Source organism: Mustela erminea, chromosome 3, assembly GCF_009829155.1.
Source record: "Mustela erminea isolate mMusErm1 chromosome 3, mMusErm1.Pri, whole genome shotgun sequence".
Lineage (NCBI taxonomy): Eukaryota > Metazoa > Chordata > Mammalia > Carnivora > Mustelidae > Mustela > Mustela erminea.
The window spans coordinates 86,711,974-86,739,559 of NC_045616.1; the positions used below are offsets into that span (position 1 = coordinate 86,711,974).

General features: G+C 46.0%; 3 protein-coding genes across 20 annotated transcripts in view; 2 read left to right on the plus strand and 1 right to left on the minus strand.

Annotated features, from left to right (window-relative positions):
• The first annotated feature begins 29 nt into the window (after positions 1–29).
• On the plus strand, positions 30–6,672 carry APBB3 (amyloid beta precursor protein binding family B member 3). Of its 6 annotated transcripts, none has more exons than XM_032336508.1 (13): positions 30–224; positions 968–1,131; positions 1,217–1,293; positions 1,802–1,862; positions 2,107–2,259; positions 2,382–2,509; positions 2,762–2,767; positions 2,941–3,055; positions 3,196–3,280; positions 3,525–3,608; positions 3,877–3,992; positions 4,127–4,318; positions 6,587–6,672. In XM_032336508.1, exons 1-13 carry the CDS (start codon positions 116–118, stop codon positions 6,605–6,607), a joined length of 1,311 nt encoding a protein of 436 aa, XP_032192399.1. In that variant the 5' UTR covers positions 30–115; the 3' UTR covers positions 6,608–6,672. The 6 variants fall into 6 exon arrangements, with proteins under 6 accessions (XP_032192399.1, XP_032192396.1, XP_032192397.1 ...); XM_032336505.1 differs by lacking the exon at positions 6,587–6,672 and adding an exon at positions 5,551–6,106; XM_032336510.1 differs by lacking the exons at positions 30–224; positions 6,587–6,672 and adding exons at positions 323–525; positions 5,551–6,106.
• A 112-nt stretch (positions 6,673–6,784) lies between these two features.
• On the plus strand, positions 6,785–13,267 carry SRA1 (steroid receptor RNA activator 1). Its single transcript, XM_032336514.1, has 5 exons — positions 6,785–6,890; positions 7,017–7,142; positions 12,039–12,244; positions 12,553–12,661; positions 12,816–13,267. The coding sequence occupies exons 1-5, from the start codon at positions 6,866–6,868 to the stop codon at positions 13,025–13,027; spliced, it is 678 nt and encodes a 225-aa protein (XP_032192405.1). The 5' UTR covers positions 6,785–6,865; the 3' UTR covers positions 13,028–13,267.
• Positions 13,268–13,430: 163 nt separating this feature from the next.
• LOC116586468 (ankyrin repeat and KH domain-containing protein 1) overlaps positions 13,431–27,586 on the minus strand; it is a 131,037-nt gene continuing 116,881 nt past the window's right edge. For 5 of the 13 annotated variants that reach the window (XM_032336488.1, XM_032336493.1, XM_032336484.1 and 2 more), the window contains 7 exons: positions 25,152–25,328; positions 23,785–24,036; positions 22,840–23,015; positions 22,250–22,414; positions 19,115–19,224; positions 18,765–18,830; positions 16,659–16,966 (listed from right to left, as the gene is read on the minus strand). In XM_032336488.1, coding sequence (XP_032192379.1) covers positions 16,753–16,966; positions 18,765–18,830; positions 19,115–19,224; positions 22,250–22,414; positions 22,840–23,015; positions 23,785–24,036; positions 25,152–25,328 — 1,160 coding nt within the window. In that variant the 3' untranslated portion in view covers positions 16,659–16,752. Of the gene's footprint in view, positions 14,545–14,702; positions 14,877–16,658; positions 16,967–18,215; positions 18,831–19,114; positions 19,225–20,681; positions 21,981–22,249; positions 22,415–22,839; positions 23,016–23,784; positions 24,037–25,151; positions 25,329–27,586 lie in introns of those variants that run through there. The other 8 variants (XM_032336486.1, XM_032336483.1, XM_032336495.1 and 5 more) reach the window with 6 other exon arrangements.

Here is a 27,586-nt window from a genome sequence, read left to right on the forward strand (position 1 = left end):
TGCCGGTGCTCTCCCCCCGGCGGAGCCCCATGTGGTCTCATTCTTTCACGTACTCTCACGTGACCCGTCCGGTGCGACACAATTTGTGTGTCCGCGCTCACATGACCCGGACGCGATGAGCTCACTGATACGCATGGGCGCCCTGCGCACGTTCGTCTTTCTGGTCGTCCGTCCCTTGATGAGCTCACAGTTGCGCCGTGATGTCAGCGGGGGCGTTGGCGTCGGTGCGTCTTTCCCGGAGCCACGCTCGGAAACACGGACCCCGTTGGCGATCCAGAGGCCTGTTTACACGCGCCACCCCTTGGCGGGCGGTGCTCCTTAGGCTTGTCCTCTCCCGCCCCTGAGGTCCGGCTCTTACCCAAGCCCGTTGGCCTGGCCAGCGCAGAGAGGCTGGGCTTGTGGGCGCAGCAGCTCCAGAGGTCGAGCTGGGCTGAGATTGCGGGCCGGCAGAAGCCGGCGGGGACGCGGTCGGGGCTATGCTGGGCAAGGATTACATGCTGGCCATCATTCTGGTCAACTGCGATGGTGTGCATGGAGGGGCCCGATGGGAGGATGGGTGCTGAGGGGGAATGAGGGAGTTGACGGGGTGTATCTCAGAGTGAGGACCAGGGGGTAAATGAACCCTGGATCTTTGCACTCTAAAGGACCTCCTGGCCTTCCATCCTAAGGATTGTCCCGTTTGGGATGGAGGGAGGGTTCTTTTATTTTTTAATTTTAATTTATTAATCTGAAAGAGAAAGCACAAGCAGAGAGGAAAGGGAAAAGCAGGCTCCCTGCTAAGCTGGAAGCCCCACGTGGGGCTGATTCCAGGACACTGAGATCATGACCTGAGCCGAAGGCTGCAGCTTAACGGATTGAGCCATCTGGGAGCCCCGGAGGGAGGCTTCTGTCAGGGTTATTCTGAACCCACCAATATGCCTTTCCTCTCCAATCCTGTGATTCCTTTACCCATCCCATGTTCCTGTAGATGACTTGTGGGGGGACCAGAGTCTTGAGGGGGAGCCAGGACTGCCCCCTGGCTGGAGGAAGATACGCGATGCTGCCGGTACTTACTATTGGCATGTACCCAGTGGCAGCACCCAGTGGCAGCGCCCAACCTGGGAAACAGGAGATGGAGAGGACCCAGGCACGGTAGGTGGAGTGCAAGGAGGGAGGCTGAGCCCCCACGTGGATCTAGGCCTGCTGCCGCCACTCTGACTTAGTTCCCTCTTTACAGAGGACAGAGGGGATTTGGGGACTTCGGCCCCCCAAGGGGAGATCCTTCTCCAGCCTGGAGAGCTCACTGGACCGCAGGTAACAGGGATAGGCCAGGCCAAATGAAAGACTTGGGGTTCCATGGCATTCAGGGATGCAACTGGACTCTCATTCTGCCTTTAAGCCCAGGTTCTTGGCTCTGTCTCATTTCTTGAGTTAAAACTCTGTGTTGCTGTATGTTTTGTTGTGTGTTCTTTCCTATTCTGGGTACTGGTAAATCGTGTTCTAGATCTTGGCCACTGTACTAAGCTCATTCCATGGGAGTGCCTGTCCTGTGTTTTAGAGAGTCTTGTCTCAATTTGGGGTTCTGGTCCATGTTTTGGATCCTGTTCCCCGTTTGCAACTTTTATTCTATGTTCTAAGTTTTGAATTTTTGTTTGAATTTAAACCACTCTCCGTATTACATTTATTTAATATGTCGTGGGCCCTCTCCCACTCTGGTTTTGTATTTGGGGTACTGTGTTCTGGGTCTTATCCCACATTTCATGCCCATTTCTGTCCCTTGTGTAGGAAAATTGGTAACTTTACAAGCTCTGCTCTCTTCCAGGAACTCTCTGTCCTGGTATGGTGAGGAATCCTACATCCAGAGCATGGAGCCAGGGGCTAAGGTAGTGTCTTGGGCCTGAGGGCCCAAGAAATGGTTTTGGAGGTGGTGGATTGTTCTGGATTGTTCCAAGGGAAAGGTTAGGGGTGCGACTGGGCTGAGAAGAGGTGATGAAGGGTGAAAGGAGTGGGTACCAGAAGGTTTATGTGTGTGGAACCCACGACATCTGCCATCCTACTCTACCTCCTGTTCCACTTCCACATCTGCCTCCACTCTCTCATCTCCTGTCCTTTCCCCTAACCCATCAGTGCTTTGCAGTCCACTCCCTGGGTTGGGTAGAGGTACCCGAAGAGGATCTGGTACCAGGAAAGAGCAGTATTGCAGTCAATAACTGCATCCAGCAACTGGCCCAGACTCGCAGCCGTAGCCGCAGCCAGCCCCCAGATGGTGCCTGGGGCGAGGTGAGCTGGCTGGCCCTTCAAGGGATTCAGCCCAGGGCCTAGCGGAGAGAGTCATTGCTGAATTGCCTGTTCTTGGTGGCAGCTGCCTTCATCTGAGTTCTGGACTCACCTTTCCTTTGCAGGGCCAGAACATGCTGATGATCCTAAAGAAGGATGCCATGAGCCTGGTGAATCCTCTGGACCATAGTCTGATCCACTGCCAACCTCTGGTGCACATCCGTGTGTGGGGTGTGGGCAGCTCCAAGGGCCGGTGAGGACCCCTACATCCCCCCAAGTGAGAGTTGCTCCTCCCTCCCTCCTGCAGGCTGTGATCCCCACTGATGCTGATCCTCTGTACTTGAACCCCTGGACACAGATCCTCTGACATGGACCCAAGCTCTGCCTCCCCTGCCTGGTCCAGCTCTGGTTGGGGAGGGTGGGCCCAGCTCAGCAGGGACGGATGGGGGAGAGCCTGAGAGGCTGGGCTGATTCTCTCCTGTGCTCCCACATGCTTCCGGAACAGTGACAGGTGAGCGACAGCCTAGTGCCTTGAACCCCAGCCCTGACCTCCCGATTCTATCCCCACCATGTTCCTTGCCTGACTTTCCAGTCTCCTGCAGACACTACAGGTCCCTTTTCCTACCAGCCTCTACCCTACCCCAGTCTCTGCTCCTGCCCCAGCCCCATCTCTGACCCTGCCAGGGACTTCGCTTTTGTGGCGGGTGACAAAGACAGCTGTATGCTCAAGTGCCATGTGTTTCGCTGTGATGTCCCTGCCAAGGCCATTGCCAGTGCCCTGCATGGGCTCTGTGCCCAGGTAAGAGCCAAGAGTGGGGCAGGGAATGTGGGTATGGAGCTGGCGTGAAGCTTCCAAGGTGGTTGGGTCAGGGAAATATTGGCTGCCTTAACCTCAGTTCCCCTCTCCCTTAATCTTCTGCTGGTTGCTTTGTGTTTCAGATCTTGTCAGAGCGAGTGGGTGTCAATGGTGATTCCCCTTGCTCCTCCCTAGACCCCATCTCCCCTGAAGACCTACCACGGCAAGGTATGGGGAGGAAGGCCCTGCATTATAGTAAGGGGCTACTTCGGTGAAAGTCTGGGTTGCTTAATTGTTGTTTAGTCCTTCCCTGGAGATGCGGGACTTCTGATGTGTACTGGTTCCAGGGATCCCAAACTCTGAATTGAAGGAGCATCCATGGCCTTCTTTCTTCTGTCTCCAGTTCTCAGAAGGGTGGGTGAGGGCATCATTGAGAGAGTGCCCAGGCCAACTTGCTGTGTGTGTGTTTCAGTGGAGCTGCTGGATGCAGTGAGTCAGGCTGCTCAGAAGTACGAGGCACTGTACATGGGGACCTTGCCAGTAAACAAAGCCATGGGTGAGGACTGAGCTGGCTGAGGAGGTGGGCTACATGAGGTGGGGGAAGGTGGGTATGGTAGGATCTACCATCATTTCTTAGAGTGTTCTCATGGCCCTGTCTGGTCTAGAATGTGCCATCCTTCCCAACTCAGGATTCTAAACCCAGCCCCACCCTTCCCTTGCCATCTCTCTGAATCCCAAGTCAGTGAGTGGGGCCTAGACACTCCCTGCAGATCCCTTCTTTCTTTATGCCTGGGAGACATTATGGTGGGCATGTCCCCCCCCAGGCATGGACGTGCTGAATGAGGCCATTGGTACCCTCACCACCCGGGGGGATCAGGATTCCTGGGTCCCTGCCATGCTCAGTGTGTCTGACTCTCTAATGACTGCACATCGCATTCAGGTACCAGAAGAAAGTGAAGTTGGGGGCTGTGGAGGGGGTGGGAGGGATGCTGAGGGGCTCATTGCATGCTATTGGAAGAGCTCACTGGGTCAGCCAGTCCCCGGTCCTCTAGTGACCAGGCCTGGTGTGGGCAGGCAGAAGCTGGCGCAGAGGAGGAACCACTATGGCAGTGCCCCGTGCGCCTCGTGACCTTCATTGGCGTTGGCCGTGACCCTCACACCTTTGGCCTCATTGCTGACCTGGGCCGTCAGAGCTTCCAGTGTGCAGCCTTCTGGTGCCAGCCCCACGCAGGGGGACTCTCTGAAGCTGTGCAGGCGGCTTGCATGGTGAGTTTTGGGTGGGAATGGGTAGGTGGGTTTGCCCTGCAGCTGCTCTGTACTGGTGACTGGGGCTTAGGATTGGCAACCTCCAGAAATCACAGACGAGTAATCCCAGGGCTGATTGTAGTAAACTGCTCTTTTATTTGGCCCTCATGCTGTTTTTAATAAGTTCGAGTTAGTTTAGAGCTAGAACATTTCATGTCTTAATTGCTATTCCTATTTCTCTTAAAATAGCAGAACCTCTGATACTGGGTCAGCACATACAAATTTTAACATTCAGCTGAATTGTGTAGGGGCTGTTCGCAGTAGGGTGGGCACTATTTCTCCTGTTTGTCTCAGGTTATTTCCTGACATCTGTGGGCATTGGAATGTGGGATGCTTGCAGTCTGAATTCATCTTACTCTTTCCTTAACAAACGTGAGTGCCTGCAGGGTACCAGGCACCATACTTGATCCCTCACAGAACACTCAGGTTAGATCAGAGACAGACCAGAAGGCAGTTGTACTCCACAGGAAGATGGAGGAGACCGCCCATTCCTGAAGGCCACCTGGAAGAGTTGATAGCTGAGAGTTGAAGGTCTGAGGAAGAAGTTAGGTAAAGGGGATTGGGACAGAAGGTGTGCCAAATACAAGGACGCCCAGTTGTGAAGATGAGAGGAATATGAGTGGATTACGGTATCTAAAAGAATCTAGTGTATCTGGAGGAACAGATGAAGTGAGAGATGGGGGCAGAGAAAAACATCGAGTCATGGAAGAACGTAGAGATTGTGGTCATGAGTTTACTTGTCCCAAGTCACTTTGAGCCATTGAAAGGTTTTGAGCAGTGAATTTAAGTTTGTGGATCAGGAAGACAGCTTAAGGTATATTATAGGTAAGTTTGAATTCCAGTTCTATCATTTTTTTGCCTAGGTGACTTTGGGCAAGTCATGTATAATCTCTGAACCAAAATTTCCCCATTTGCAAAATGGTGAGAACACCTCATAAATAACTTTGGATTAAGTTAGGTTATGTGAAGCATGTAGCACAGTGTCCAGCTCTCCTTAAATGCTCAGTAAATGTCAAATTTTCTGTTTCTGTTATTGAGCTCCCTGGGAATGCTGTAGGGGCTCCAGTTGGGGCCGACTACCAGCTTTATTCGACTACCAGACTGAAGCCATGGCCAGTTGCCTGTTCTGCAGAAGCTTTCAGGGAGTCCAGGGGCAGAAAGGAGCTGGATCCTCACATTCCCCTTTTCCCTAGGTTCAGTACCAGAAGTGTCTTGTGGCCTCTGCAGCTCGAGGCAAGGCCTGGGGTGCCCAGGCCCGTGCCCGCCTGCGGCTCAAGCGGACCAGCTCCGTGGATTCCCCAGGAGGTCCCCTGCCACTCCCCCTGCTCAAAGGAGGGGTTGGGGGTGCAGGGGCAGCCCCTCGAAAGCGGGGTGTCTTCTCTTTTCTTGATGCCTTTCGCCTGAAGCCCTCTCTGCTCCATATGCCCTAAATTAATCCAGGACTGGGTAAGGAGGCTCTGGGTCCATACCCAACTCTGTACCCCTTCATTCTCCAGGGGCCTGTAGCCTCTCACTCCTTGAAGCCTTCTCTGCCTGCTCCTCTGGCTCTTGCCTACCCTCTGTTTATTGCCCAGTTTATTAAATGTTTATAGGGATGACTGAGAGGCCCTGCACCACAACCCAGGCCCCTGGCTGTCCTCTCCCTGGGTCCCTGTGTTCCTTGTCCCTGTTTGGCCCTGGACAGTTGGCTCTACCTCAGCAACACTTTATAGCAAAATCAGTACAAATAAAAATCCCTCAGTGACCTCACAGGGTGTGAGTATATTGGGCCTGGGACAGGGTTGGGGGTTAACACCTGTGTGAGGTGAATGTCTGTGTCTCTGCTTGGTGTTGGTGGCTGCCTGTAGTCACATGAGGACTTGGTGTGGTGTAAATCTGATTTCATTCTTTCAACAAATGTATTTTCTGAGGTCTGTGTGCTAGACAGTGTGGATATAAAATACGGGTTCCACCTTCAGAAGGGGAGATGAACAAGCGTTAAATGAGGTAGAAGATAATAGGTAGGACAACTAGGCAATCTCAGGGTTGTGGAGGCTCCAGTGAGATTCTTAACCTGACCTAAGTACTGAAAGGAAATCAACACTAGTTACTGAGCCTAGAGAGTATAAATGTGCAGGGCTGTAGACAGAGGTGAGTTTCTAGAGTTCCACCTGGCTAGATCACACAGGGGCATTTGTGGGGCAGGAGTTTCTGGTGGTTAAAATTTACTCCTGAGAACAACTGTGACAGTTTGAACCTGCAGGGGATTAGGACTCCTAGACCGCCGCCTTTTGGAAAACAGCCTCTTTCGGTGCCTTGTGATCAGGGCCCCGATGCCTCATTAGCTGGAGATTTCGAGTACTTTAGGGAGCTGAGGCAGCGTTCCCACAGCGGCTCCTCCCGGGATTTCTGAACAGCCTTACGACGAAACGGGCTCCTGGCAACCAGCTGGCCCGGGGGTGGCACCCGCTCGGGTGAACGGCCGCCCCGGAAGTGACGCGCTGTGCCGCTGGCCTTGCGGAAGTGGAGATGGCGGAGCTGTACGTGAAGCCGGGTGAGCACGGCTGGTGGCCTGGGGTCGCTGGGTCGTCCCCCTACCCATGCTGAGGGCAATTATTGCACGGGGGGTGGAGCCTTCGTCTCTCCAGGGCTCGCTTCACATGTCCCCTCACTCCCGCAGGCAACAAGGAGCGTGGCTGGAATGATCCCCCGCAGTTCTCCTACGGGCTGCAGACCCTGGCTGGTGGACCCAAGCGCACGCCGCTCACCAAGAGGGTCGCCGCTCCCCAAGATGGCTCCCCCAGAGGTGCGTGGGGCCCCTGTGTGCGGACACCCGCCGAGAGGGCGGTGCCAGGGATAAACTTGGCCCGAGGGCCCTTTTTGCTCCTCTGAGGTCTCTCTGAAAGGAGCTCCATAAAGGGGCACAGGGCAGGCCCTTTTCCCGGCTTCTTCTCTGCTGCCTCTGTCAATAAATGGTTAAGTTTCAGTAGAATCTCTCTGCTTTCTATGTAGGTGAACTCATCCAGACCCATGGTTTTTTAATAGTTTTTATTCCCAAATTGTTTCCATATTTTATTTCTAACCTGGATAGCATAGCTGTATATTCATTTGTCTTGTGCTACCTCTTCATTTGGTTGTCTGTTAAGATCCAGACTTAATGTGTTCATTCATTCATCCAGTCAGTGTTATCCACTGAGCATCTCTGAGCCAGGCACTGCTTGAGGGCAAACTAGACAGCAGTGAACAAGACAAAAAGGTTTCTATTTTCATGTCTGTCTCCAAAGCTAGGCTATACTCTAGCTTTGGAAATAGACAGATTAAGTAGTGGTAAGGGCTCTGCAGAGAAAACAAGGTAATGCAAGAGTGACTCTGTAACTAAGGTGGCTGAGAAGCTGACATTTAAGCTAAATGGTTAAAACCTAGCCCAGCAAAGATCAGGTGCAAGAGCATCCCATATGCAGTAAACAGTTAGTGCAAAGGCGCTGAGAACAAGTTTGGCAAATTCAGAGACTGAAGGAATACCTAATGGCCAGAGGACAGTGGGTTAGGTAGAGAAGTTACAATCTGAGGATAGGCAGGGGCCAGATCATAGCAGATTTTATAAAGCATGATAAGGAAGTTTGTATTTTAATCTGGGTAAAGTTGGAAGCCATTGAAAAGTTTAAAGTAGAGGGATATCTTTATTTCTGAGCATGTCCTGCGTGAACAACTGAAGCCATGGCCCCCCAAAAGGGGCTCGGATTTAGCTTTTTCAGCACCCCTCTGTTATCAGTACTCACACTGCAGAGGAAGTGAGATTCCTAAGCAGGCTGCATGCCTAGAACAGAGCCTGATATGGGGGCTCAATCTTATGACCCTGAGAGATCATGACCTGAACCAAAATCAAGATTTGGATGCTTAACTGAGCCACACAGATGCCCCACAAACCAGGGTCTCATAATCTTGGCATGACTGACATTTTGGGCCAGATAATTCTTTGTGGTGAGGAACTGTCCTGTACCTTGTAGGATATTTGTAGCACTCCTGGTTTCTACCCACTAGATGCCAGTAGCATTCACCCAGTTGTGGCAGCCAAAAGCACCTCTGGACATTTGCCCCTGGGGGCAAGAATCTCCCCAGCCTGAGAAACGGTGACTGATGTACATCTTAAAAAAGATCACTGTGGGGGCACCTGGGTGGCTCAGTGGGTTAAGCTGCTGCCTTCGGCTCAGGTCATGATCTCAGGGTCCTGGGATCGAGTCCCGCATCGGGCTCTCTGCTCAGCAGGGGCCTGCTTCCCTCTCTCTCTCTCTGCCTGCCTCTCCATCTAGTTGTGATTTCTCTCTGTCAAATAAATAAATAAAATATTTAAAAAAAAAAAAAAAAAAAAAGATCACTGTGGGGGCGCCTGGGTGGCTCAGTGGGTTAAAGCCTCTGCCTTCGGCTCAGGTCATGATCCCAGGGTCCTGGGATTGAGCCCCACATCGGGCTCTCTGCTCAGCAGGGAGCCTGCTTCCTCCTCTCTCTCTGCCTGCCTCTCTGCCTACTTGTGATCTCTGTCAAAAAAAAAAAAAAAAAAAAAAGATCACTGTGCCTGCTATATGAAAAAACAGATTTTAGTGAAAATGTGAAAAGGCAAGTTAAGAGGCTATTTCAGGGGCGCCTGGGAGGCTCAGTGGGTTGAGCTTCTGCCTTAGGCTCAGGTCATGATCTCCGGGTCCTGGGATCGAGCCCCGCATTGGGCTTTCTGCTCAGCAGGGAGCCTGCTTCCTCTCCCCTCTCTCTCTGTGCCTGCCTCTCTGCCTGCTTGTGACCTCTGTCTGTCAAATAAATGAATAAAATCTTAAAAAAAAAAAAAAAAGAGGCTATTTCAGTAACATGAGCAAGATTTAACAATGATTTGGACAAGAGGGGGAGTATAGAGGTAGTAGAAATTGGGTGGTTGTGGCATATGTTACTGAGGCAGTCAGTAGGAACAGATATAGGTGAGAGAAAGAATCAATATAACAGACCTTTCGCTTGAGGAACTGGCTGGTATTGTTCATAGGTATGGGAAACGAGGGAATTGGGGGGCAATATAAGTTTGAGGGGAGGGTAAAAGCAAGTTTTGTCTTGGACATGTTAAAATTTGGGCTGCTACTGTGGGGAGGAGAGGTCTAGGCCGGAATTACAGAAATGAGTCTTGATTGTATGAATTATGTTTGATGTTGTGGGCTTGAATAAAGTTACTTGAGAATGTGTGGATAGAGGCCTAAAGGGGGTTCAAGATGGAGCCCTAAGGCTCCCTAGCAGAAAAGGAATTACTAAAGGGGCTTGACAAATTGCTAAAGTAGCAAGAAGAGTGAAATTTACTCAGTAAAATTTTGACTCAACCAACCATGATGGATGATGCTGAGAGGTCAGGATAGATAGAGAAAAGGGACCTTGGCTTTGCTGAACTAAATTGTGATAATGTGGTAACCAGCGTGGTTACCACAGAAGCAGTCTATGGAGTAATGAGAGTAGAAACGCAGCTGGATGGGCGGAGAAGAGAATGTAAAAAGAAGTAGAGAGACTATATACTATATAGCTCATTGAAGAAATCCTGCTGTGAGACAGAAATGAGGCTATGCCTAAGGATGAAATGGGAGGTAAGGTAGGATTTTTGTTTTTAAGATGGTAAACACTAGAGCATGTCTGTATGTTGATGGGATGATTCTCTAGTGGGAGAACTGGTGGGACAGGAAAACAGGGTAGCTGCAGGAGAGAAGCCTAGAGAAGAGGCTGGCATTAGTATAGCTGGAAAGATGGTCTCTGATAGGAGCAAGAATCTTTCATCCATTAGAGGAAGGAACGTGGCCCCAGGTACAAGCAGATTAGTAGAACTGTTGGTGAGGAGATGACCTCCCTTTTCTCAGTGAAATATGAGGCAGCGTTGGATGTAGAATCCAGGGAAAGGAAAAGTAGGGGAAGAATCAAAAATTCAGAGAGAAAATGTGAGAAGAGTTCTGAAGAATGGAAAAATGAGGCAAAGGATCAGAATTCCAGGCAGTGGTGGATACCTTTTAGTATCTGTACCCAAGAATTTAAAGTGTGACTCAATAGCATGGTTCTGTCTTTCCTTCTAACAAGTGTGGGCAAGTTGGGTTTACCAGGAAAGTGGGACGAGGGGAGGGGATAAAGTGAGGTAAGAGTGTCTATAAGGGAGTGATTTTAATGCATGAAAAACTGATTGATTGGGCTGGAAGGACAGAGGTTTTGGAGATGGCACAGTGTTAAGAACAAGGCAGAGAGGAGTCAAAGGTTGAGGAAAGGTGGGAAAAATCATCATTGAAAGTGAGGAGCTTAAACTTGAGAGGCCAAACAAGAAGATGAAATAGTCATCCATGTGAATGTTGATGCCTAGAATCAAATGACTTTTCTTTTTTCATAGTGCTTTCCACCATCCCATTACTATAAGCAAAAACCAAGAGTCATCCTTGACTCCTCTCTCCCTCACTCGCAATCCATAAAGTCCGGTTGCTTCCTCCTCCTAAATAAATCTGAGACCACTCTGTTTCACTTCATCTGCTTTCTCTATAGTCCATTCCAGGGTTCTCTTTCCCGGACTACTCCATTAACTTCCCAACTACTGTCCATGCCTACCATTCTTGACCTGTTCTCATCTATTTTTCACAGACCCTACAGAGTAAATGTCTTAAAAAAACAAGTCTAGTCACATCATCCCCTGCTTTTATAAGCCTACAGTGGCTTCCCATTACCATTAGGCTCAAGACCAAACACCTCCAAAGCCCTATATGGCCTGGACTCCTGCTTGCTTCTCCAGAGATAACTAATACTGCTTTCTGCAGTGTTAATTTCCAGCCAGACAGGGCTGGTCTGTGTAACTTGAACAAGTCAGGACTTACCCTGGTTCTTAGGCACTGCTCTTACCTCTGCCCAGTACATGATTCTTTGTGGCTGCATCTGCCTCATCCACTAGCTATTAACTTTGTGAACTGAACATTTTGCTATACAGTAATCTGGCAGTTGCACCTATATTCTTAGTCATCACTGCAATATTGTGACGTAAGTGCTCCTACCATGAGATCTCCATTTTATAGAAAAGGAGCCCAAGCCCGGAGGTTAACCTGCCAAATGCCACATAGTGGGTGAGCAAGGATAAATGCATTAGTCAACCTCAGAAGGCCTTCCTTGAACATACAGTCTAGGTGGTTCCCTGTACTATATCCCCTTCTCAAAGATTTTATTTTGAGAGAGAGTGTGTGCTAGAATTGCATGAGTCGTGGAGGGACAGAGGGAAAGGAAGAGAGAATCCCAAGCAAGCTGACTCCATGCTGAGTGTGGAGCCTGGCTTGGGGCTCCCTCTCACAACCGTGATATCGTGACCTAAGCCAAAATCAAGATTCCATGGCTTAACTGACTGAGCCACCCAGGTGCCTTACTATTTCTCTTTATTACATCATATTTTCTTTGTAGCATGCAACATAACTTGGTAATTTTCGTGTGTGTGTGTGTTTTCTTTTCCTAGAATTTCTGTTCCAAGGTCTGGAACGTAATCCATCTGGTTTACTACTGTCTCTGCTGCCTTTCACATTGTCTGGCACACGGTAGAGACTTCATAAATATGTATTTTTGAGTGAATGAGTTGTCCCAGAGAATAGTCCTCTAGAAGGGATGAAGTTAGAATTGAGCTTTTTTCCTGTTTCAGCCGTATTTGCTTGATTCTGCTTTACCTTTTCAGTCTCCACCTCACAGACTTCTCCCGGGCCTCCTCCAATGGGACCTCCACCTCCTTCCATTAAGGCTCTTGGGCCTCCACCCACCGGGAACTGTCCTGCCTCCAGTGCGGAACCAACAAATTTCCCAGTCATCGAAGCTGAAACTTTGCTGGAAGATGTGCTCAAACCTTTGGAAGAGGCACTGGAGGACTGCCGTGGCCACACAAAAGTAATCCATCTTGGCATGCCAGTGGGGGATAAAAGGACTATGGTTCTTTGTTTTCTTGTAAAGTAGCACTACAGAATGAATTTCTGAGGATCTGAGAAATGTGGAGATTTAAAATTCTAGCCATATATACGCTTTTCTTGGGAGGAGAGCTGTAAGTTTTCTCAGTGGGGCCTCTTTACTAATTAACACATTAATTCTTAATGTGTTTCTCTGGGCCAGAGAAGGTGGGTCCACTTCCTGTTTGGTGCTGCCTTTCCCCTCCCCTGTTGGGCTAGCAGGGCTGACTTGGAGGGGCTTCTGTCTCTTAGAAGCAAGTATGTGATGACATCAGCCGACGCCTGGCTCTGCTGCGGGAACAGTGGGTTGGAGGGAAGCTGTCAGTGCCTGTGAAGAAGAGGATGGCTCTGCTGGTGCAAGGTATGGGTAGGTCTTTCCATATAGCCTAGCTCCCTCACCTTGTCGTGGATGGCTGAGCTGGAAGAGATGCTCAGATTCTGACTGGTTGGGATGAGAGGACTGAGAGCTAGGTCTTTTGCCCCAAGCTGCTGGTTTACCTCCTCTCTTTCCTCAGAGCTTTCAAGTCACCAGTGGGATACAGCAGATGACATTCACCGCTCACTCATGGTTGACCATGTAACTGAGGTCAGCCAGTGGATGGTGGGAGTTAAAAGATTAATTGCGGAAAAGAGGAATCTGTCTTCAGAGGAAGAGGCCAATGAAGAGAAAGCTACAGCCACAGCTGAGGAGAACCAGACAATACCAGGTGTTCAAGAGGCTCCATAATCCTGGATCCTGACTCACCTCACACCATTTCCTATGCCTTGGCACAGAGGCCTTCTCTCACCTGGCTCCCTCTTACCATTTGGGAGACTGTCTGCCTCCTTGTGATCCTTGGCCTCATCCACCCATCTCTGGGGGAAGAGGTGTCAGCCACCTGGGCCACAGGGAAGTCACCTGTTACCCATAACATATGCATTTCAATAAAAACATCTTAATAGTGGGCCCTGGGTAGGAGAGAGAAGCCCTTCTTGTGCCAAACAAGTTGCTTGTTATGTCTTTGACTGCCTTGCTCCCTGTTTACCCTAAAAACCTCTCTCCTTCCATTCAGCATTAATGGCTTTGCTAAGAAGCATGACCAGTTACTGTCTGCCACCTCCCCCCTCAAATAGACAGAAACACACATTACTTGCTGGGCTGAGTATCTCTATTTTTGGATAATTTCATTTCAGCGTAAGAACAGAGGCTCAAATAGCAGGGGAGATTTTTTCCCTCAAGGAAAGGAGACTGTCCTGTTTGCACTGTCACCTTTGAGATGTACAGTGCTACAGAGATTAGAATATAGTGGTATAAACTGAAGGAGAAAAAGACTAGATTGCCGACATATGGGATTGTGAATTTTTTTGGGCTGGGGGAAGGTCAGGGGTAGGGGCATGACTCTGTCTGACTCACCAAATGAGCTACCTCATTTTGGGCCCTAACGTCTCTTCTAACCCTCTGAGGACAAGAGAGCCAGATGGAAGGGACCAGAGGTTCAAATCAGGCTGAGAAGGGAGAATACAGGCTTTCAGTGTTGGAATAGGGGACAATACTTACAGGTGGGATGCAGAAAAGGCATGGGGGGAGAGACTGGAGAAGGTTAAACTCTAGGGCAGTGCCTCTTTTTTCCTGCTTTGGAATAGATAGGGAGGGGCTGCTGGAGAGGCCCAATTCCAGGAAGGCTGCTTCCTGGAAAGGCTGGAACAGCCCTTGGCAGGGGTCAGGGTATTGCTGTTTGTGGTTTGGCGGCTGCTCTAGCCTGCCCCCATAGCCTGCCTTAGGCTCTAATTGCCGTTGGAGGTGGGCCCAATGACAGCTTGGAAGGGACCTGGGACCTGTGATCCTAACTAGGTCTCCTGGGCCCCTTGGCTGTGTGGCTGAGATAGGAAGGGCAGTGTTGAGGAGAACACCGGAGTCAAAGCATTTCTTTGAACTTTTACTAAGCAATCAGTGACATACTCCATCCCTCAGTCCCAGCCTCAGCCCTTGAATGGAGGGCTGGGGGTTGGGAGGAGTACCTACAGACCGAAGGGAAAGTAGAGCTAAGGGCTTGGCGAGTTGCCCACTCCTATCCCTGGTCTAGCTGCCTCAGAACTAAGGGAGGCCCGAAACCAACAAGTCCCTCCCTTCCAGATTACATGAGGCCACCTGGTGTTTGGAATACACCAGGAAGAGGTGATGGCAGCAGCGGTATGAGGGATTCCTCTAATTCCACACAGGATCATCTGCACTGGATTAGATGTCCATTTCAAATTGTGCGTCATCTGGAGAAAGAGAAAGGAGGAGGACTGGTTGCTGGGCTGGGCTAAAGCTCAGCCAGCTTAGCATCAGTGCAGAAACCCGTCTCAGCATTAAACCCCCACTGTACTTAACAGGGGCATTTGGATCCAAAGCATTTAATTTTAGGCCCTGCTTTCCTTACCGGGTATCTCTTCCTCTGTCTCCTTCTGCTCCTTCAGCAACTCCAGCTTGGAGGGTGGGGCTGTTGGAGGTGTTGTGACCCCGGGAATCTGGGGGAGACAGCAGGGGGGCGTCCGAGCAATGGGTGAGTTCTTGCACTCCAGCAGGAACTTTCGGTCGTAGATGATCCTCGTGCCTGTCAAGGGGTAGGGACTAGTTAAGAGGCTGGAGATTGGGCACAGAGCTGTATGGAGTTGTCACAAACAGGACTTTTAGGGACTTGGGACTCATTTCCCCATGTATTAAAGGGCTGCAAGCTGGGATCTCAGGTGACTAGCATTCCGGGCTCTTAAAATTAAAAAACTACCATGTCTAACCAAGATGTGGCTACGTGCCACGAAGCAAGTAGGGCATCCCAGCTGGTCCAGGCAGGGGCTTTTGGTTTAGGGAAGCTTGCAGTCTCAGTTCTAGAAGGAGCACAAAACTTGGGAGAACTCAGGTACTTCCACTGTTCCTGTCTGGCTCTGCTGGCTCTGGGCCTTCCCTACTTTGGTTGGGGGTTGGGGACGTTAGTCCTTCAGGCAGTTACCTCAGGAAGCCAAACAGCAGATGTAAGAAGGAGTTTCACCCCTTCTGCCACCTGGATTCTGAGACCCTGGAGGAAGAAGCCGTGTTCCTCCGGACAGCTGCTTTTCTCGTGAAACACAGGGACAGTCTGTTCTTATCCTGACCCCTCCCAAGTCCTATCAGGCTCAGCCCCAGCCTACAGAAACTTGGCCCCAGTTCTGTCCTCAAAGGGCCCTACCCTGTTCTTGCCTCTCCCCTCTGCCTCCACGTGGCAGGAAACCCTGGGTCGGGAGCCCAGCAGCTCAAGATCCCAGGCAATCAAGCCCAACCAAACAGCCGCCTGCCCGCCAGCTGGCCGGCCAGCCGGCCAGGCAGCCGGCCAGCCGCAGATACCCAAAGCTCCTGGCCCCAACTGCCCGAGTCCTGCTCAAGCCGCTTTGTAAAACCTGGTGCTTTCTGCCGAGGCCACGCTCGGCTGGGGTTTCGGCTCCTAATTCCAGGCGGCAAAGTCGAGAGGGGCGGGTAAGCAAGGCCCCCAGAACCCAGGCCATAGTGAGGATTTCAGTCCACAGTCACCCGGAAGCTAGGCTTTAAGCCACAGTGCATTACTATGAGGTTTCAGGGAACTGGGCTTCGGTTCCAAACATTCCCCACCCACCCCCGGCAAAAGCTACAACCTGCAAAAGGGCCAGCGGACAGAACCCAAAGCCGGCACCTCCCCACTCCCGCCCCGCGGCAGGACGCACGCGCCGGCCTGCCCAATGCCCGCGGACCCCCAGCCCGGCCCGCTGACCTCCCGGGGTAGTGGCGTATAGCGTGCCCCCCGGCGTGGTGCTGTAGCAGTCGGGCAGCCGGTCCCTGCCCCCGGGAATTGGGCAGCTCGTGGAGGTGGACATAGCGAGCGGGACGAGCAGGAAGGCAATCGGCTGGCGCCGAGGACGCGGAGCGCAGCTAACACTGAAGCAGACTCGGTAGACCATGTGCGACCGCAGCAACAACACCAGGACGACGTCACGCCCGGGGCGGGCCACGAGCCGTCACTCAATTCGACGGTCCCGCCTTACTCACGAGGGGGCAAGCCCGACTAGGGGAGAGTTGAAAGCAGTCCCGCACGGGCCTTCCGTTCCTCCAGGCTTAATAGAGGCCAGTCCGACTCTGAGAGCTGGAGCCACTCAGCTATTTACTGTTTACTGTTTGGACAGGGCGCCGGGGACCAGGGAGGTATTAACACGTTACTGTCATGTGTTAATTCACCCATTTATCTTAACAGTTTTGGACAGTAAAGTACTATTATTAGCCACATTGTACAGGTGAGGAAAGGAAAGAGAGGTTAAAAACTGGTTCAAAGTCGTATCTTGCAGGAGGGGGAACTGGGATTCAGACCTGAATGTATCTAATTCCAAAGCCTGTGCTCTTTAGCACAGTTGGGGACTGCCTCCCATTAATTAATTACAGGACAGGGTAAAAAGTGGCGGATGGTCTGGTGCACAGCAGGAAGGGGAAGGTCAGGGAGAGGGGGTGGCCTCTTCGGAAGAAGTGATACCTGGACAGAATAATGAATAGATGTTGTGGGACAGAGGCTTGCTCTTTGATCTTGCTGCCACAGCTAACCTCGGGAAACTAAGGAACGGCAGAGGGCTGGTGAGGAGGACTTGGTCTTTAGGCCCCTGGGAAGGAAGATCAGAGAGTCTGGCCTTTGGGGATTTTTTGATGTAGACACTGATATGAAAGGAGGCAGGAGAGGGGTGGTGGAAAAGAAAGTATTAAGCCTAGTACGTACATATACTAAAAATCTTGATTTGATCAAGTAGTCTTCCGATTTCCTCAAAATCAGTATTACCACCCCTCCCCCCATTAAGTGCAGACCACCAGATATCATGCATTTAACAGTATTAATGTTACTTCAGTTCTGACTTCATCAGATTTTCCTGTAGCTCTGACTTCTCCACTCATTAAAAAAAAAAAAACCAAAAGCTATTTTATAACTCAGTGCTTCTCAAATTTTAATGTGCACATAAATTACCTGGAGAGCTTGTAAATGAGAATTTTGATATGTTAAGTTGAGAGTGGGACCTGAGAGTGTAAGTTTTTAGCAAGATTCCAGATGATGCAGTCCCTTAGGTCTGCAGGTCCCTAGAGTAGCACTTCAGGGAGCAAGGATATTTATATTTTATTGTTCCAAAATGTTTCTGAGCCTCTTACAAAGTGGTGTATACCTAGAAGGGTCTTTATAGTGCTGGAAGGTAAGGCTGGGGAGCAGATTGTGGGGGGACATCTAATACAGCTCAGTTTTTGAGGTAAGTCTGGTTGGAGCAGTGGGGAATAGGATGGAGGGACGGTGAGAATGAAGGTGAAGATTCTAGCCTAGTGAAACAGGGTGGACCGAAGGGCAGTGCCTATGAGGATGGAGAGAATTGGTCAGGATTGCCATACACAGAAGGGGAAAGAGAAGGTGATTGATTAAGGGTGGAGTGAGAGAGAGGGAGCTAAGCTAGGATAATTTCCAGTCTTCTGACTTGAAAGTCTTGGTAGAAAAAAAAAAAAAAGAAATTCTTGGTAGTAGTAGTACCCCCTAATACAACAGAGAAAACAAGAAAAGCATTACCTTACATTGGGGAATGTACAGTATGTGTGGAATGCTGAGATGGGACAGCACAGCAGCTAGATATATGGGTCTGAAGCTAAGGGGGAGAAATCTGGGCTAGTGATTTGGATCTAGGTGGAATGCAATCCAAGAGTATCGGATGAGATCACCTGGACAGAAGATATAGCTTAAGAAGAGCCCTGAGTACATCAACATTTATTTAAGAGGTAGTGGAAGAGGATTCACCACAAGAGACAGAGAAGTGTCAAAAGTTTTCAAGAAGGATCACTGTTGAAGTGAGGTCACCCTTCTGTTAATTTCACCCTTCTGTTAAAACTGACAGCAGTAGTTACTACAACTATAATACTGTTGCTACATGCTTACTTTTGAGGTGCTGTGCGCTGTAAGGGCTGGGGAACTAGAGATAGGTCATTAGCCTTAGGGAGAAAGTCACATACATCATGCATGCAATCTGTATGAAAGACTGAGAGTTTAAATCAGAGGCTCAACACTGATTACCCATTAGGGAGCTTAAAACAGACAAGTACACAAGAAAGGAAAAAAAAAAGGAAGAAAAGAAAAAGACCTATGCCCAGGCTCCAACTGTAGAGATCTGATTAAGCCTATAAGGGAATATCAGGTTTTTGCTACCAGAAAAACTACTTTGGACTTATACCAATACCATGAAGATAAAACAGGAGGTAAAAGATAAAACAGGCTGGCAGTCTGGAGGCGAGATTCATGATCCTGTTGTTCAGATCAGGTCTTAGATTGGAAGTGGTCTTAATAAACATTAAGTTCTGGATACTTAAAACCATCTTTCTCTCCCTCATTTGCTACAGAATAAAGAAGAGGTAAAGAATCTGCCTGATGGCAAATGGTGACAAATCTTTAAGGACAAATAGAAAATAGAGTGTTATCAGAGCCCCTCACCCCAGGACAGGGTCCACTGGGAAGACGTCATAACCAGCAATACTTCTTGGTAGAAGAGATCTAGGGCTGGAGGACAAGATGTTCAGAAGCTGTTTTGCTACAGGCTTATTTGCCACTTCTGGGTTTACAATGGAGTCCAAAGTTCTCAAACAGTGGGCCAGAACCAAGTATACTAACCACTCCTTTTTGTTTGGCTTGAAACTATAATATGACTAGCCTTTTCCCTTCTACAAGACACCTCAAACTGAGGATGGTTCCCTCCTGGGCTAACTTTGAGGATGGGAGGAGGATTTGGCTGGAACCTATAAGAAGAGATGAAAATTGTAGTTTCAAGTCCTGAGATTTCTTACCTCTGATTAGGAGAGGCCACCATTGGCTGTCCAACTCTCTTCTTCGGTCTGGTTAGCTGAGGTGATGGGATTTCCCCTTTGAGAGCAGGGACTGAAGGAAGCAGACTGGCCTATAAAAGGGCAAGTCAGCACACTGTAGCCACAATAGGTTTAAAGGGTCTTAAAACATCAATAATTTTATTGGTGGTGGAATTTTATTACACTACTACTAGAAATAAGTGGGTCCAGAAACCTCTATGATTGATATATTTTTATTCCTTGAAAGAGCTGTTATTCTCATGTGGTTTGATCTATGCCTCAATAGGATGTTTCTTAATGATCTCAGGTCTTACTATGAATGTGCAAGGTTTTCTTCTGCCTCTATTAAAATTTCAAAATCAGTACTGTCCCACACAAGAGCAGGCTTCTGATTCCAGGTGAGAACCAATGGTAGGGACTCTCAAATCTCAGAAATGTAAACATTCTACTGGCTTCCAGTATTCCCATCCCATATATTCTCATTCACAAGAAAAAGGAGAAAATCTGTGTTAGCACTAGGTGACTCTTTTGAGTTCATTTACATTCAATTTTATTTTCAGATGAGGAAAGTGAAGCCCAGAAATGAAAAATGACTTGCCTAAGGTCATAGAGCTTCAAGTGACAGAAATGAAAACAGAATTTAGGCTTATTTCACTATACCCATGCTGCCTCCCCCCAGATCCCTCATATATTTTTAAAGTAATTAAGTTCTTACCTGAGCTAGGTTTAATCCAAGGTTCAGGTTGGTAAAAGAGCAGTAAAATAATGCCAGGAAGAGGCAAGACAGAGGAAGAAGAGATTATAGCAAACAAAATGGATTGGGGAGGAGGGTTCCAAACAGAAAGAAAAGAAGGCAGTGCCAGTAAGAGGGCAAGGAGGAGGGTATCCTGAGTAACTACTACTGACTACACAACTCCTCTTTCTTCCTAATCCTCCTAGGGGTTCTTCTAATTGTCCCCTCTTCTCATGGATTCTAGTTCTTGACCTGAGATAAAATTTTTCATTCTGTTATCCTCAAGGTGCAAAAGATAGGGTTAAGAGCTCTTCCAGATAATTCTAATGTATTGTAGACTCTTAACACAGGAAAATCATTTTTGTCCCACTGAATAATTTTCTTAATATTATGTCTCACTAGTGCATGTTTCATCAAGAGTAGTTTCATTCATTTCACTAATAGTAGGTGATTTTTATTGTTGTTGTTAGTGGTAAACAGAAACAGCAAGATATATAGGGGATTCCAGGGGTCTTTTGAGAATACTTGATGTGGTTATCAAGTACTAAAAAAAGCAGTAACTTCAACACCTGTGAATCCATTCAAATCCATTCAAAATAGGAAACAAAAAATGACGTTAAAGAAGCTCTCATAGTTAAGGTGATATGGAATACAAAAGACCCAGGCATGTCTAACACAGAACTTGGGGTGTCTCACTTAGGAGTGGCTTTAGGATCTAGGCAGAGAAGCTTAAGAACTTTTGGTGGCATGAGAATTGAAAAGTGCTGCTGGTATGGCTCTGCCGCCAGTTACTGTTTTTTGTATGTTCTTCTTTGCCTTGATATGTGTTTTGACTTCTCTATCAGCCTGAAGCATTTTCTTGTTTTCTCTTCTAGAGTGCATATACATAAAACCAGGAAGTTCCACTGTATTAAACATGAGAAGTTTAATGACTGTTCTTTTCAGAGGGTTGTTTTTCCTTCTCTATTGCATCAGGTTCTTGGCATAGCCTATAGTTTGGCCAAGGCAATCCGCTCTAGTGTTCCTCTGTTTAGCTTGTTAAACACATTGGCTCTTCATACTTAGGGCTGTGGAACTAAGCCCAGAATTAGTCACACATTTATAATGATTACTCTGCTGATTCAACAATACCACAGTATTACATGAGGCACTCCCATCCACTCCTGTGTCCCAACCCAAATAAAAACATAAAACACTGTAACCAAATAAGTCTTCAGATAAAAGCCAGGAAGCACAAAAGAATGTGAAGTTGAGAATTTGGGTGTCCCTAGGTTTGTTCAGTGTCATCTGATTGCAATCCTATGGTCTTTATTGATACTTATGATCTTTAAGGAGCTAACCCCAGCAAAGGCCTATCTACTAAAGTCACATAAGACACATTGCAGGGGCTTGAAACTTAGTCCTACTTATAAAATGATATGGAAGAGAACAAGGAAATAAGGACTGTTTAACACAAAATAGGTAGATAACTAGTCTTCAAAACGCTTTTTCAAGGCAGTCTAAAAAAGATCTCTAAGGTGTAACATGTGAGACGCCTGTTAGAAATACAGTATTAACAAGCTGGTTCAATAGGACTGTGGATTGGGTAATAGCTGCATGACCACTGAAAGGATCACACCCCACTTCTAAACACTGTTCATCTTTTTATTGAATATTCTGGTAAATATTTCACATTAATACAGGCTACATTAAGTAGAGCCACTATATGACAAGAAATTTACTCAACTTTTTCCTTTTAAGTATGTAAACAATTGTACATGTATTTACCACCCTAAAAGGTTGAAACATGTAATCATCTAATTCTCTTCTGCATACAAGTAGCATTCAGTATGTTTAGCCAAAAGCACTAAGTTCAAAATGGCTAAACTAACCAGAGAACATAATCAGGTGGATAGGAAAATCACTTCGTTCTTATACAATGGGCAAATCAAATCTCCATTGCTAACGCCTCAGAGAAATTTTCTTAGTTAGGCACATTAAAAAAAAAAAAAAAAAAAAATCCCCAGGGTTCTTCCAAGGTTTCTCAAACAAGGCTAAAGAATAAGACCTTCTAACTTAGTTGACATATTTGAGATGCATGTTTCCAATATGAGGAGCCCACGTGCCAGGCCAAATCTGAAAAGGGGGAGGAAAAATTGGAATTTCTAATTAGGAATCTTTAGACAGTTACAAAATGAATATATAAATGCAATGGCAATTCACTGTTTCTGCCTAGGAAGAATGCACATACATGAGATAAAATGTTCAGAAGCATCACACTGTTACTGAAAAACTTAGTTCAGATGAAGGTGGTCAGATGTCATGACTTGATATTCAGAATTTGCATTACCCAAAGAATTAAAAGAGTGACATGACAAAATAAGAGAGCACTAAGTCTATTTTACCTGCTGGGCATCAGTGCATTCAGTAGAATTTTGAATAACTTTTATCATAGGGTTCCAAGCAGGATCTGGGTTGTGAAGTCCATTAAACAGAGGTCCACCTGGAACATCAGCAAGCTGAGGATGGGAGGGTATTATGGTGCCTCCATACATGGAAATTGGCAGACCCTATGAAAGAAAGCAAAAAGCTTAATCCTGAAGGTAAATGTTAGCTCTCTCCAATTTCCTTTCATCCACAAAACTCCCGCGGATCCTTTAAAAATACAGAATCATGCAGTGTTGAAAAACCAAAAGTGGTTTACCTGCATTAGTAACACTTCTCAACAAGAAGAAAATCCCCCCAACTAAATCCAGTATCAAATCATCAGGAAATTTCTCAACTTTGACGAACATAGAGAATACCCTCAACTTTTCTGTATTTTAGTTTCATCAGTAAGTTTGTGCTAAGAAGAAAAGGGAAACTACGAAAAGACCTGGCCAAGTCATGGAAACAAGCTTGTTACACCAAAAGGGAGAATTATTTCAATACAAACTATTCCTTAACATTGGCTGGCAAAGTGTTAAACAAGTTACAGTGATGTTTGTTGACTCACTTTAGAAAAATCCAGAAAACTGCTTGCCATAGGTTGATGAAAAATGTTAGAGGGGGCTACCATTCCAGAATCATCTCTCTCCATTGGTTGATGCTGGGAGAATGTGCTTGGGTCTGATAATTGTTGATGCATTGGATGGTTCCCTATCACAGACTGTGACCAACCTGATAAGCCTTCTGGAAAGAAGAATTGAGGACAGGGTTTGATATTTATTGGAGTAAAATAACAAAATATTACTACTTGAACTTTTTTCATACTGAATTTTATCCCACTCATTCCTCTGAAAAGTTCAGTGCATGTTGATGACAATCTTTGCAAACTGAAACAAACCAGTTCCTGGAAAACTGAGTGAAGTCCTTTGAATACCCCAAATATTCTACCTAATCCTTTGAAAGAGAGCACTTATGCTCTCTGAAAGAATATAAATGATTATCCCATTACTGGAAAGCTTAAAAGGGAAGAGAAGTACACTTTGAATCTTTTACTTCTAATCTATACTTATTTTTATAACATGTATTACAGATATTATTATGTATAAACCAAACCAACATTCCAAACTCTGAAACTAGACTGAATTCTTCGAAAGTATAAACACCCATACTGACTGTTAAGTGTAGGAACTAAGCCATTTGGTTTTAAGGAACTAAGATTTATTTATTTATTTATTTATTTATTTATTTATTTATTAAGCATTTTATTTGTTTATTTGACAAGAGATCACAAGTAGGCAGAGAGGCAGACAGAAAGGGGAAGGGAAGCAGGCTCCCTGCCAAGCAGAGAGCCCGATGCAGGGCTCCATCCCAGGACCCTAGGATCATGACCTGAGCCGAAGGAAGAGGCTTTAACCCACTGAGCCACCCAGGCGCCCAAGGAACTAAGTCTTAATGGCAATATCCCACAACTTACTGGAGATATCCTTCCAAAAAGAAGACAAGGCAAATATACCTGACATAGCGTTGACACCAAATGACCAGATCCCACTGTGTCCAACAGGAGCAACAAAACTGGTCCCCACAGGGGCTTGTGCGACAGACCCTCCTTGCCGAATCCGGGCTAGCCTCTCTGTTCCAATGGGGGGAGGTATCTTTCGATCCTGACTGGCACTGCCTCCTTTTGGTTGGCCCAAAGTTGGTGGGGCAGAGGTGGCTGAAAGAGGTGAAGATGATCCCGAAGAAACAGATGGAATAGGAGAGTCACCTGGTGGCAAAATATTTCTCTATTGTTTTATTACATTAAAAACTAATTATAAGAATATGAGAAACCTTGTTGGAAAGACCTATTTCACAACACAGGTTCTGTAAGAAAAATTTCATTTTATAAGATCTTTCAAGTGAAAGCACATAAGTTCTATGAATATTATCCTACACTACTTCCGTACATACGAAGTATAAGCAAATACTCTAAAAATTGTTTTCCAGATTGCTGAACAAAGCTAAAAAGGATGAAAGCCATATTAATTTTTATTCTAGCTCTAAATAGTCTTCTCAAAACATAACCTGTCAGATTTTAAATTAACTTAAATGTGGCAATGTTTGTACAATAATTAGCATATTGTTTGGAAAAGAGCTGGTGGCCTTCTCTATTTAGCTGTTCTCTTTTTTTCTCTTCCTATGGCCCTTTTTTCCATAACGAAGAAAGGTTATATGTTAGCAAATATCTTGGATTCAATTCATGGCTTTGTTTCCTAATGGGATCCTCAGGTAATGTTGGTAGTTTTCCCTGTCAAAAGGGCCAATATTCATTGACAGCCTCACGAAGCTCATTTTAAAAAATCAAATCCTGTTCAAGTACTGTGAGAACTTCATCTGTTCTAAATATTGAGAAAAATAAGAAGAACAAAGGCATATGTTCACTTATAAGTGGTAATAATTCGGTTTCCTATTTTTAGTATAATTTGGTTTCCTAAAATGTAAAAATAAGCTAAGAATCATACCAAAATGACTAGATACATAAATCTACTTTTCAAAAAAAAAAAAAATCTACTTTTCGGACTTAAGAAATTATTTTGCAATACTATCCCCAAAGGGTCCTTTTTATAAAACTAAGTGTAGTACCTCTTTTCTTGATCCAACGCCCTGTGTAAACATTTCTGGCTTGGAAGGACAGCTTGACCCCTCTCAAGTTTTCTATCCTACAAATGACTGACAATTTTTGACAGGCCTCCAATTCAAACCTTAGGTATCCGAATACCATCATACCATTAACTTTAGTTTACTAAACTTTTACTAGAGTTACTATGCAGTGTTTCCTGAAACAAATGGTTTAATCGCTTATTCAAGACTCTTTGGGAAGAGTTCCTCCAGGATTCCTACATGAGTTTGAGGCGCTTGTCCAAGGATGGGGGGAAAAATGTTGCCTGTTGAAACTTGGAGTCCCAACAGGAGCTGGCCCTTGCAGGAAAACCCGTGTTCCTGGGATGCCGGAAAAACTTGTCAGAGGAGCAGAAGAGGAAGATGGGGAGCTGCCTGATGGATCAATGGATGGTAAGCCTGAAAGAAAACAGGTCCGAGACATCCAATTAGCCAAGGTTTAAAAACTGAAAGTCCAAAGTTTACTTAATTCCTTTTTAAAAGAGAAGAAAGCATGCAGTTTATTTTTGTAGATCACAGCAAAAATAACCCACGTATGTGGCCCTATATTATGGCCCAAACGAATTTTACTCTTGAAGTCCTGACGAATCATCACCAAACAGCACTAGATACAGAAGAGTGAGCCCAACATTTAAGAACGGCAGTCACCTGGAATGATGTTCTGGATAAATCTCAAAGCTTTCACTGGAGGGGCTGAAATGTGAGCATGTTGTGACTAAATGGTACCAATTAATCACTTCTGCTTCGTCTTGTGGGGAAAATCTCAAAGTACAGCTATTCATCAATATAAAATAGTTATTTCCTATGGGAGATGAGTAACATGATCTACCAATGTTTCCTTCCTAATGAGGAAGAGTACCCTATTAAAGATAATTTCAGTATTCCATCTGATAAAAAAAAAAATCAACAGTTGCATATGAAAGTTTTTATCTAGTTTGTCTAAATCTGAATTTAGCAGTCTTTTCAAATGCCACTGCTTTCTTTGGAGAATGTATTAGAGAAAGGGAACAAGTGTCTGGAAAAGGATTATAGATACTTGTCTCAGGAAAAGATCATTGATATCAACATAAAAAAACTGTCAAACTTCTCTCAAGCAGGTCTTCATCCATTTAAAGTATGTAATTCAAAGGCTTTTGGCATATTCACAGAGCTGTGCAACCATCACCATAATCAATCTTAGAACATTTTTATCTTTCCTAAAAGAAACTCTGTACCCATTACTTATAACTTTCCATCCTCCAAACAACCAATTATAAACTTTCTGTCTCTATAGATTGGTCTATTCTGGAAATTTCATATAAATGCAATTATATAGTATGTGATCTTTTTGTGACTGATTCTTTCACTGGTCATGGTATTTTCAAGGTTCCGCCATCCTGTCGTGTGCATCAGTACTTCTCTCCTTTTTACTGTTGAGTAGTAATCCCATTATAGCAATACACCACATTTTATTTATGCATTTATCAGTTGTGGGACAGTGGGTTGTTTCCACTTTTGAGTTATTATGCTGCCATGAACATTTGTGTACTCATTTTTTGTGTAGACATGTTTCTCTTCCACCTACAAGTGGAATTACTGGATCATATGGTAACTACGTATAACTCTCTGAAGAACTGTTAAAAACAGTTCTTCTCAAGTTGCTCTGAATTTCCACTGACAGCATTTGAGGTTTCCAATTTCTCCACATCCTTCTCTTACTGTCTTCAGTATTACTATTTCTTACCTGTGAATCAGTAGAATTAAACTATATCCATGAAAGAAGAGGATCAACAAAAGAAACCAGACAGGCAGTTACGGTAAAAGGCCAAGCCTACCAATCCTGGACCTCAGAGGGAAGGTCCAGGATTAATGCTTGCTTTCTAAAAAATGGTTACTTTTGACTAGCAGTAGATAATTTTGATGGTATAGATCTGAGTACTTAAGGTCCCTCCAATCTCATTTTCTACCAAACCAGATGGATAATTTCCTTTCCTTTTTTTCTTTTATCTAGAAATTCATAATCTGTACACCTTCTGGGAGGCAGTATGTGGAGTGCAAAGAGTTTAATACTGGAATATGAGAGATCTGAGGTCAAACTGGCTAAGGTACTGGGAAGTCACATGTTAGTGCCAGCCATGTCAAAGATTAATGCCTTCCACACAGATTGCCTGAGCACTGGCAATACATTCTTCTTTCACCCTGTGGCCTCTGAAAACCTCTATTACAGTTTCCCCAAAATGAAAAGTTAAAATACATACTGATTTATGGGAAAAAAATAGAAAATGGAAGAAAAATATCCCAGAGAATATTTTGGACCATAGATGCTTTTATGCAAGCTTATGTATTTCCTTGAATATGATGAAACAGCTATGTTTTCCTGAAAAGACGAGTGAATGAAAACATCTGAAATGAAAGCTAAGGCTATACCATATAAACTCCCAAATTTTCAACACACAGATCAGCTTATAATTAGCAAAATGGAAGGATGGGCTACAAAAGACAGTTTTCCAAGGGGAAGAAAAGAGCTTCTTACCCCCACTCCACGTTAGCTGCGATTTCTCATTTGTTTTTCACAATAGTGTAGAATAGACTGAAATTTGGCTCCTAGATTCTAGAAAACAGACTCTGGTCTTCTAAATATCTTCAAACCAACATTAGACTCCTATCTTTCTATATCT